Here is a 12,309-nt window from a genome sequence, read left to right on the forward strand (position 1 = left end):
CCGAGATCCCCACCTCCCACGCCATGCTTCCTTGCCAGGCCCGCCCCTCCCCTTTGTGGGCTATCCCCCATACCCACAACCCGCATTCCAATCAAACCCTCCCCCTCCCTAGTATCCCTTAAAAAATTTACAAAAATTTTTGATATAAAACCCCTCAACCCTCTAGTTTTTGCATGCCACCTCTTGGGGTTCCAAAGCCCGTCATCGAGGTGGGCCCTCGATAAAGTGGAGGGCCAACTTGCGAGAGGGGGGAGTCTCGCAATGCTAGCAGGTCGGCTTTCTTGTACGTCATTGTACATCTGAGTCCAAGGTGGAAAGAGGGCCAGTCCAGGGTTCATAGTCCAGAGAGACCCTTCAGGGTACAGATGGATTTCATAGAATTTCATAGAATTTCATAGAGCTGGACTCCACTGTCCTCTCACGACAGGGAGAAGGTCCAATGTCATTTCCACTCCAACGGGGCAATGATCAAGCCACCCTCTCATGCTGGCTGGTCTCACTGGAGATAGTCATACCAGGGGTGTTACTACAGCTCCTTCGCTGGAGTAGAAATGGATCCCTCATCTCCCCCATAGTCTCTCTATCTGGCTAAGGCATAGGTGAAATGAAGAATAAGGGGGAGGTCCCGTGTGATTATTCTGGAAACAATCCTGCGGGGGGGAGAGGGAGAGCAATATCCCCAGAGGAGGATAACAACATCCGCCATGTAGTTAATCTTGGCCACCATCATGCTGTCATATCTCGGCTACGGTCATCCGCTGCTACTGCCTCAGATCTGCCGCCTCCAGTGGCGGGGGGGGGGGGGGAAATTGTATTTTTCTTGCATGCTTTGGGGCTATAAATATATCCAGGTAGTGACCCAAATTAGTTTTTGAAATTGATACTACAATATTGCAATGGTAGTGAATGTAAATAGTTTGTAGCCAGCAGATTCCACTGTTGAAGTTCAGATACAGTATCTGGGCTGGAGAAGGTTGTACTGCACAACATTCTTTTCCCCAAAAAAATTTTGCTTCCTAAAAAACTTTCGGTGATTATGATAGACCCCTTCAAACTTAACATAAATATAATTTTGGAATAACTATGATGTACAGTTGGAATCTTGAGAAATACAAAATTAACTTTTAATGAGAATAATGCATTCTATTGCATAATGTTTTCAACACAGAGCATTAATTCAACAGGACTAAAAGTGTTTTGCTGCTGATTTTCATGTGTACTCAGTGTTTCAATGTTGTGTCTAACAGTAGTCAGTCGGCACTGATGGATTCCAGTTGCCCCAATATTATTTTTCCATTGGGGCAATATCCTATGAAACCTTTACCATATTCATCACTGATTGAATTTATAATTTTGAGGGGAAAGTTCACATGTGAATGTAGAAAAGAAATCTTCAGAAATGCAGACATTGTTGCATTTCTGAATGCATTTCTCCATACCATTTCTTGGTATTCTATGTATATTATAAGAAGTTTGTCAACCAGCTGAATATAGTTTGGTGCTCTATAGTTGTCAAGAAAATTCTCAATGACATCCTTGAATGCTTTCCAGATTATTTTCTTTGACCTCACTAACAGATCATTGAATCACTTGTCATTGATAATGTATTTGATCCGTGGACCAATAAAAATGCCTTCCTTAATCTTGGCATCAGTTATTCTTGGAAACACCTATCTCAAATAACAAAAACCTTCACCTTCTTTTTCATCACTTTCACAACATTTTTCATCAGTCCGACTTTTATGTGAAGTAGAGACAAAACTATCTCCATTGGGTCAACAAGTGGTTCAGATGCCTGTTTTTCTGTCTTGGAACCAAACTCGTTCAGAGTAGCCATTTCTTTATAATGTAATGTGACTCTCTAGCATTACTGTCCTATTCACATATGTAACAGGAGTACCTGGTATATTCAAGATGCATTCCAAGCAGCAGAGCCATTACTTTTAGATCTTCACAGATATTCTACTTGTATTTGGTCTACTGGATGTGCTTCAACAACAGTTCCATTATTCTGTGTGTGTTTCTTCCATGTATGCAGAATAGCCAGCAGGTACTGAAAGGTGTATTTTGCCATGTATAAAAATGGATTAGCCAAAAATCTATAAGACACACCCCAAAGTATTCATAGAAGGTGTGAAGTGTAATGAGCCTGGTCTTACTAACTCTTTTCTGTATTAATTGCTTTGAGTCAATGTCCACATATGACTCTCACCATTAGAAGTTAAAAAAAAATACTACTTCATTTTGGAGCTTATATGTTGAGTAGGTAAGCATGGTCTTGAATTGAAAGATATTTAGAAATTATAAACGTGTAGTTGTGATATATTCATTTGGATTTCTTAATAAAAGAAACAGGCTCCTTACTGGGCTCCTCTAAATCCTATGTCTTATTATAAAATATGGACATTTGCTCTTGATTTCCTGCACATTGGTTTATTCTGACCTTTGGCATCTATCAGCTTTAAACGTTTGAGAAGAACCACTGTAGATTTTATCTGCCAGACAGTGTAAAATTTTCCATCACTGGGAAATTGCCATAAAATAAACCCGAAGATATGCACTCGAATAAAGTTCCTGATTAGCTTTAACAAATTCAGAGTTGAAGTGTCTTTTTGTGGTAGAACTTTGTATGCAAAATGAAAATATTTTTTTTCCCAAATGGAATAGAGTATATCATAGAAGTAACTTCCCATGCAGAAAATTGGTTCAACAAAAAGATTCTGATCTTGCTCTTTCTTGTTAACTTTACTACTTGCAAGAGGTTATTCCCCCTTTTAACTTCAAAACATGAAACTAGTGTTTCCGATCAGTGTTGATTTTTATGATCCATTTCTTATGTGAATGTTTTGGTTTGCTGACTGATTTAACAAGGTAAGAATTCATCATTGTTTCCTGTTTATATGAGAAAATATAATAGTTAGGGCAAATAAATGCTGAATCATACCTTTGTTTTTGGCCTAATTCCAAGAGTTTCTGTACATCGCTTTTTGCTGATGCCTCATCATTTTTCAAAGACTGACAACAAAAGAAAGAATCCAGGTGTTACCAAGGAGCTCTCTTAAAATTTTCACCTCTAAAATTATTCATTGTGACTTTTTGTATTAAAGGCTGTATGTGAAAAGTACAGTAGATTTATGACAGAAAAGACAGTAAGAATGATACAACTTTGTTCTTCTATTGCCGAGATTTAACAACACTCTCAAACAAATTGGGTGGTTCATAAGGCAGAAGTTGATTTAACATGAACCAGAACATGAAATTCATCCAAATATCAGTATACACCAGCGGTGGGTTGCCCCCGGTTCGGACCAGTTCTATAGAACCGGTAGTAAAACTGGCGGGAGGCTCCGCCCACTGACCCAGACATCATAAGTGATCTGTGCATGCGCAAAAGAGGCGCAGGCACGATGCGAACTGGTAGTAAAGGTAAGTAGAACCCACTCCTGGTATACACAATATAATTGTAAACTACCCAGAGTATTTAACTGAGATGGGTAGCTCCAGAAATTGAATAAATAAATTAGGAAGAAGTTTAGTTGTTATCATCATGCTTGGGTGGAGCTAATCATGGTTTCCCAGCCTAATATTATGATACACTTTTTTTTCCCCAGACTAAAATTATGTTGTACTTTCTAACCACACTACCAGTTGGATTTAAGACAGAAAATAAGACCTTGGTTCTTCAACTCATATGCCTTTCTTTTTTCACAGAGCAAGCTATTAAGAATGAAAAATGAAATATTAAAAGTAAAAAATATTATCTTTGGCTTCCTGTCTTCTCCACTTCTTTGACTTTCATTCATCACTGAACCACAAATGGAGGAAGGGCCACATAAGTCTTCTAAGTGATCAATTCTCGGCTAGAAGTTTAATTGGTAAGAAGGACAGGGAATTGAGCATACCACATTTAGGAGTTTTTTAAAAAATGCTGCTGGTGTTCAGAAAGGAACGATAATTAGAAAAGACAACAGAAGGATCAAAGTCCTTTTACCTTCTAAATCTTGAAACCTTCTACTATTATTATATTAATACTCACTTTAAAAGATTACATAATTCTACAGAAGGGTTAAAAAGGGGATCTGATGTGAATGAATAGGTAAGCTCCCATTCAAAATTCTTTTCTCCTCTGTCTCTTGTGGAGAGGGGTCTGAAGGGGGGTAAGTAAGTCATGCTTGCTTGAATATGATCAAAAAAGATTTCATAAGTCCATCCAAGAAGATAGAATTACAGATCATACAGGCATTTCTACCGACACTTCAGAAGAACCCCACAGTGAAGAGGAAAGTCAGGAAAAACAATTGTATCTTTGTCCACATCCCATGTTCACATTTTACCCTCATGTGAGCCAAATAAATAATATCACAGAGCTAATATCAAATGAATTTTACAGTTATGGTAGAAGATGAGGAAAGGCATAAATTCTGACCTGAAGGTTTACTTTAATTCCCTCAAGCTCTTTGGATGTCTTCGACAGCTGGCGAAGTATGTTGCTTCTTTCCTTAAAGACTTCTTTAAGTTGTCTTTCCAGCTCTTCATAGCCCTGTCTAACACATTAAAAAACAGCAGTGAGATTGTCTCAAAATAACTGAAACAGCACAAATATAACTGGAATTATACCTTGGTTTGATTACTGCAGCACTCAGTTCTTTACTGACCAAAAAAATGATTATTTGTTATTTTTGTTTTTAGCCCATGATCTAATCATCAACAGCCAAATTCTCATGTATTTGGACAGCAGCCTTATTATCTGTTAGGCTTTTGTAATATACCATTTTCATCAAAAATCTGCTTATTCTAACCAGTATCTGTGATGCACTATTTTAAATTCGACAAATGTTACCTTTTGGGGTGACTTTAATATTGAAAAGAAAGAAATGAAGAAAAATAAATATTGGGAAAAATATTCAGCTCAGCTGTTTTATGTACTCTTTGCCGTTCAATATTACTATTCTTTTGCTGTTTTATATACACATTTCCCGAGTCTATCCTTTTTTTTTCTACAAAAGAAATCAATAGCAAAGATACATTCAAAGCCAGGAAAATTAACACAATTTAGTTCTGAGTTTGGAGTCAATATCCAGGAGAGAAAAATAGGGATGATGATGGATGATGATGACGATGATGATGGTGACGATAATGATTTAATAGTTTGAGGGGAAAAGCCAGCACAAAGGGGGAATGAATTATTAAAATATCCTTTGTGCTGCAGAATTGAAAGCTATTTCCTCTGAACGTAATTGAATGATATTACTGCAATTATAAGAAAGAAATAAGTGTCAAACAATGCACTCTTTTTGTGGATTCCAAAGCATCAGTGATAAAATATGAAGTAACCAGAGAGTAGACGAAAACTTGCATGCTGATGTAATCTGGAAAGGCAATAAATTAGTCCTTCTGTCATCAAAGCTGAAGCAGACAATAAATTCTGAACTAGTGACAAGAAAAAAAAAGAACTTATTACCTCCAATCTAAAGTTGCTTATTCATGAATTAATAAACTTAAGTAATGATGTGACTAGTGAATTTCAATCTTATCACACTCCTAGCTGTGAATGTATTTTTTGCTATTAAATGGACACAAAGTTTACTTCACTTGTGAACTATAAGAAAACTATCTTTCAATCACTGTTCTTGCATTATTCCATGGTTTTACAACTGCTAATTTGTTATACATATGTTATAATAAAACAGACAAGAAGTTCATCAACACATATAAGAGATTTTCTCTGTATGTGCAGCTTAATATTTTAAACTTGTATAAAGCACTATAGTAACCACAGGAATGTCTATGGAGATTCTCAGTATCAGTCATCCAGGTCATGGTTGTCCCAAAGATGCTTTTTCAAGAGGACTTTCTTGCTTTTCTTTGAAAACATTTCACTTCTCATCCAAGAAGCTTCTTCAGCTCTGATTGGATGGTGGAGAATGGAAGGATTAAAATTCTTTGCCTCTTGAAAAAGCACCTATGGGATAGCAATAGGAATAAAATAACATTTGCTGCTAAATGCATTTCTTTAGCAATGAAAACAACTATGTTAATAAGTAACATGACATTCATCTGTGAAAAGGAGTTTGTACAAGTAATATAATGGTAATCTGTGGCCATGTATATTCCTGGAAATATCCTTGTGCTGGATGGAGAGGTGGAGCAAAATTTTGGAAGTAACATCGGATTTCTTGGACCTCAGACAATGCTGAATGCATTGAACCAGGTAATTAAATCAGATCTTATGTTCAGTGTCCTATTATCTGTCACTCTCCAGGTCTAGACTTTCACTCAGAAGTCAGCCTTTACTGCACCATAGAAATGCTCAGAGTTCATTCTGATTCTTTACTAAGTTTACTATTTAAAGAATTCTTGTTAGAATATGAATGACCTCAGAGTTCAGATCTGGTAACCAAAGACTTGATAATTTAAGTGGAAGCTATATATATATATCAATATATATATATATCTTGATTTATATATAAATCAATTGTGGTTCAATTCCAATTTGAGTTTCAAAGAGGCATGAGTCAGTTTGAATTTATGATTTGAAAATCAAGAGTCAATTGATCTGATCTGAATCACTACAAGATTTGAGTCGAAAAAGATTTATCCATATGCAGCTATTTTATTTTTTTGCAGAATAGGATGAAAATACCAGGGAGAATAAACTTTAAGAGGAGTTCATTGTCAAGCTTGATGCCAACTTTCCACTGAATATTTTCAAACTGTTTTGTTCAATAATTTTTTAGTATAGTCATTCTGCAAAGAGATAGTAAAAATGTTCTTTTTCTGTTTGCCTTCCTGGGATTTGGGAAATAATGAAAAATAATATTGATATGTTCTTGTAGGGTGGTGTAGTTTGCTATTTCTGATCACTGCCCTTTCTGCCATGTCAAGCAGGATTGGTATAACTGGTTGGGAAGTTTGGTCTCTTATGAGCAGGAGTCCTTATCACCGTTTTAGCAGGGTTTCAACCTTAACAAATTGCATTGGTAAAACTTGACTTCTTCTGAAACAAGGAATTGGAAGAACAATTGTTGACTTGCCCTTTGGGACATTATAGCTTTGCTGTCTCTGTTCATTGGGGTTCCATAGATGCCAAGAAACCTGTCATAGCTGATTGGTAAGCTTGGCCTCTCCTGTAGAGGGATTTCCTTTCCAGGATTCAGTTGTGTCAGGTTTTGGACAGACAATAATATTCTGTGTTTCTTAATTAACCCAAGAAGCAGAATCAGTTTTACAGAGGAAGATACTATGTCATATTGTAGATAAAGAGGCTACCAGAGAAGAATTGGCATTTGTAGCCTTTCCTGCCTCTATTTTTACTATAAGCATTTAAACTATTGCTTGTGATTGTTAGCATAGCACTCATCCACTCATTGTTAAGTCTGCCCCAGTTATGAAGAATTGAGTAGAGTTTGACCCAAGAGCTTATCTGGGCAACATTCAAAGTGCTGAGAGCTAAGTTAAACCACGTTATTAATTGTATTAGTAGATCAATATGGAAGCAGCAGTGTCTATGGTGAACGTATCAAAATGGTCAAGATAGCAAAAAAGCCCATTCTGCCTGTTTTCTCTCACACATTCACACATACACATATGCACACTAGACATGCTGCATCAAGTATAACATTCCATTAGCCCAAGAGCTAATAAAGCTTAAGGCTTAATGTGGGCTACATTAAGGAAATTGAGGGCCGAGAGAGTGATTGAAGTTCAAAGCAGTCTTAGCGTTAATATTCGCCCCACCCCCACTCCCATTCCAAACCTCTGGAGGCAAAGCATTTCATATGATGATAAAATTGACCAGATACTTATCAATAATAAAGACCATCACATCATTCAAAATCTTCCTTGTGCACTCTCAATATATGGAGGTAGCATTATAATACTGTGTATTGTCTTTAGCAAGCTTAACAGCAACAGAAAAACCATCAGATCTATGATCCATTTCAAATTTCTACAAAGATTTTCAGAGACCTCTGACTCAACTTAAGTGTTCCTACTCTTATTCAAACATTTGCTTTGGAATGATTCTTCCAGAGTTTTGTTGAAATGTCTTTTGTAGCTGTTCACAAACTTTATTTCATTTCATTTATATCCCCAGATAAATGTAGCTAAAATAATATTGAATCCTTCAACTAGCATAAAAGCAACAAGCAAACTACCAGCTTTTTTTTTTAATGGTATCCATTGGTAAACATTAAAGAGCCACCAGAAAGGGATATGATTTTTTTCTACAGCAAAACTTCACAGCTGGCTATTTCTATTACAACACTAGTTCTTGTTTATGCCTCAGAGAGCATCAGTAATAAACCATTAAAATCCTTGATACTGTGAGACTCCATGCCATTTTCCTAGTATGTGACCCGTAAAAAATGCTTATAAATGATTGTCTGAGTTTCAGTAAACACAAGAAGATCTTTCTGAACTTTTTTTTGCACTTCTTCTTACATGTTCTTTGGTATAAGTACCTATACAGGTCTACTGTAAAAAACCTTTGCTAGCATTTATTAGTCATTTTAGTGGTTTTTTTATTCAACTGATTTCAATAGTTTCCTGTTTCTATAATACATCTTTTCCTCATACTATCCATGGAACTTGGGATTGTGTGAAAGCTTATCAGAGGTTCTTCAGGGCGATCAGATCAGCTTTCATGAATTACTTGTCCACATTATTGATCTTAGTATGCCATGTTCAATTGCACTAGAAATAGAAAAGTCCTATTTGTATTAAGCAGTACATGCCTACAGATACAATGTGTCGTAATAAATGATAGGTGGGCTACAGCAGGAGAAGGCCAGACACAAAGGCCAATATCATCCTTTTTGTCTTCCAAACAACAGATTAGGAAAAAGGTAGAGATTTCTTCACTAGACAGAGATTTCTTTACTAGCATTTTGCAAGGAACATTTGCAAAAGAAGGTTTGAAATCAAGTCAAGAATTGTTGAAATTAATCTGAGAGCTTCAAGTTACTCACTCTTAGATACAGGGCCATTTGCAAGAAGTGGTAGTGGTATAAAAAAAAAACCCTTCAAAATTGTGGACACACTTGGAAGGAGTGGGGGTTTGATCATGAGTCCACATGATCAAAACCCCACTGTTGTTTTGAAACCCCTTTCCCATTTCTAATCATATACAGCCTGATGTACGGAGATAGTTAATGGCAATTTTGTGAAATATTCTCAGCAGAGGTGGTATTCAGCAGGTACTAACCAGTTCTGGAGAACCAGTAGCAGAAATTCTGAGTAGTTCGGAGAACTAGTAAATACCACCTCTGACTGGCCCAGCCCCCATCTATTCTCTGACTCCCAAGTCCCAGCTGATCGGGAAGAGATGGGGATTTTGCAATAACCTTCCCCTGGAGTGGGGTAGGAATGGAGATTTTACAGTATCCTTCCCCTGCTACGCCCACCAAGCCATACCCACCAATGTTTTTATGTTGTACGTTTCATTGTTCTGTTTAGTTTTTACTTATAAATAAAAATTGGAGGAAAAGAAAAAGAAAATGAAACGAGGGCTTGCAAATTAACATATTGTTTAGAGTCTCAACACAAACTACCACAGATGCCTATGATATTAAAAGACCTTTGTATCATGGAAGGACAATTTACCAAATGCTACTTTATATTCCGACACATGTTTGAAACCAACGTGGTCAAAATTCAGAACAATTCTACTTTGTTTTCTTTGTACCTGAAATGACAAGATACTCAAACATTGTCTTCATTTGTGCTTTTAATAGCATTATTCCTCATGTTTCCAGTGATGCAGACATGAATCATTGGGTGAACTTAAGAACTATAGTTTTCTTTCTGGAACAAGGTCAAACTGCATACCAACGTTTATTAGCACAACATTTTCTACATTTTTTTTGAAATGTGACTCATTTTTCTGAAATCAAATTCCAGAGAAAGGAACTATCTGAAATAGTAGATGCAGCAAATACATATGGTTCTAGCTTTAAGATTTCACTATGGTGGTTGAAAAGCTGAAGGAAGGGGAAAACCAAATGTGTGTGAAATAGATGAGTGAATAGAAGATTGGAGAAAGGAACAGATCTAATATAAGCCAATTGCATACGTTTATATCACATTTATTACAATTGTCCTCTCAAATCCCTTTAGATATCAATATGTGTTCAATACACTTCCCTATGAACATGTAAAATTTAACTCTACAGTTAGCTGGGTACTGTGTAGATTTTATATTACAATAATGATTGAGAGGACAGCAGTAAAATGATTTTCAAAATAACCTCTTATGTAGAGATTTTACCTTATATAGAATCATGTAAGCATAATCAGTAAAATTGAGCTTGAATTTCATGTGTGGTATATTAGCCAAATGTCCCCAAATTGACCAATATGTTCCTTATCATTAAAAGGGAATTCAGCATATGCAATGCCAATAACAAAGGCTAAAATCAATATAACCATTTTATATATTACTGAAGAGCATTATGTGAAAGTCTTAATTGACCAAAACCATGTTTTAAGGAATGGGACAGGGACAGAAGATAATACCTATGAGATCATCTGATGATGATCATAAAATATGGGAGTTTGAGATTTGATATGCAAGTGGATCAATCTAATTAAAATTCCAATCAAAAGACACATACCTGGCTATTTCAGAAAGCCTTTGGGGACTGAGAAAATGGTTGATTTCCACCTTTAAGCAGATGATTGTACAGCAAGTGTTATTCCTTTGTGAGATTAATGGAACATTGTTGGTATTACTTGTTTTTGACCATGGTATTTATTGCTTTAATATATTTCTCTTCATTTACTGGAGTGAATGCCACTTAAGATTCATCTGCTATTGAAGTAGCCTATAACAGTAAATTAAGATTTTTTTTAAAAAAATGGCACAGTGTATGAATCAAGAAATGGAATAGATATGTTTGGTATGAGATTAAGAGAAACGGCGGAAATGTAATAGATCTGAACAAAGCTAATCTGTTCTTGTGGAGTAGAATTGATGAATTCACACAGGAATGCAAAGATGGAGACTTAATTTTGAATGAAATGGCTTATGGTGATCAGAGGGAGCCAGAAGCAATCTGCTACTAATGCTAGAATCCAGTGATATGAGCAAGAGATCACTCTGAGAGGCCCTCAGAAACCTTGGATGTTAATGTTGTCCAAGGAACACTTGTGGTAATTTTACTTGTGTGACTGGATGCTAGTGCTAGCTTCAAATGAGTAAGAGTGACCTGAGACAGCCATGTCCAACCTTCAGGTAGCCATAATGTCCAGCAGTGCAACTGAGAGATCCTTCTCTGAGATTGTGAAAGAGCCATGTGGAACAATAGGAACCAGATGATATGAGCAGGAAGACGCCTTCCATCATTAGCCAAAGTACTTGCTCTAGAAAGCAAGGGTAGTTCTGCAATGAAGTCATGTTGATAAGCAATAGCACTTAGACTTATATGCTGTTTCACAGTACTTTAAAGCAGTCTCTGGGCAGTTTACAATGTGAGCTCATTGCCCCCAACAATCTGGACCCTCATTTTATTGACCTCGGAAGGCTGGAAAGCTGAGTCAACCTTGAGCCCTGTCAAACTCCTGGCAATGGGCAGAGTCAGCCTGCAATACTGCATTCTAACCACTGCATCACCATGACTTGCTGTGCTATGTTAATAAATGTACTTTACACATATGTCAAAAATAATCTGCTACTCTGTGAAGGTGTAAAAGTTAACCAAAGCCAAAACTGCAGATGCGCAAAAACATTTATGTTTTTCAAGTTGTGGTCCCTGAGTTGCAGATACACAAAACCACAAATGATGAAACAGCAAATAATGAAGACCACATTATTCTAGTGATATTTGACTGTTCTTTATCATTTGACGTGCATGAGGCATAATACAAGATTATACAAGGAAGCAAAATAGGTTTTGACAAAAATGGGAAGGTGACAGAGATAAGGACGGCATATGTCTGTGTGGGATCAATTTGTTCAATATAGTGATAATCAGGGATTTACTGTATTCAAAAAAACAAAACCCAAGCTATTTATATAATGGGAGTATGGGTAGGTGCGTATGTGTGTAGGTACAGCAAGAATGCGTCAAAGTACACTATGATTGACAATCAAGATGTAAAAGGGTTTATTTAATTGTTAGAAAGGACACTGTTAAGGATATTGTTGTGTTAACCAACCAGCAGAGTAAGTGCACAGAGAAACGGTACTGAGAGCAATGAATACAATACATACAAACTGGTTTAACAAAGCTATACTTTGTAGTGAAAAACAATTGCATAGTGTTTTAGTCAATCCAAGTTTTTAGCCATTCAAATCAGTCCGAAGTTACA

At 36.5% G+C, this 12,309-nt stretch overlaps 1 protein-coding gene across 1 annotated transcript in view; it reads right to left on the reverse strand.

The window, feature by feature from the left end:
* LUZP2 (leucine zipper protein 2) overlaps nt 1–12,309 on the reverse strand; it is a 386,482-nt gene that overhangs the window by 177,885 nt on the left and 196,288 nt on the right. Inside the window, exons 2-3 of the mRNA XM_070957545.1 lie at nt 4,427–4,544; nt 2,945–3,015 (exon numbers count right to left, since the gene is read on the reverse strand). Of these exons, the coding sequence (XP_070813646.1) occupies nt 2,945–3,015; nt 4,427–4,544 (189 nt within the window). The remainder of the gene's footprint in view (nt 1–2,944; nt 3,016–4,426; nt 4,545–12,309) is intronic.

This window comes from Pituophis catenifer, unplaced genomic scaffold (assembly GCF_029215685.1).
Source record: "Pituophis catenifer annectens isolate HBS135680 unplaced genomic scaffold, rPitCat1.0.hap2 SCAF_1, whole genome shotgun sequence".
In the NCBI taxonomy this organism is placed as follows: Eukaryota; Metazoa; Chordata; class Lepidosauria; order Squamata; family Colubridae; genus Pituophis; species Pituophis catenifer.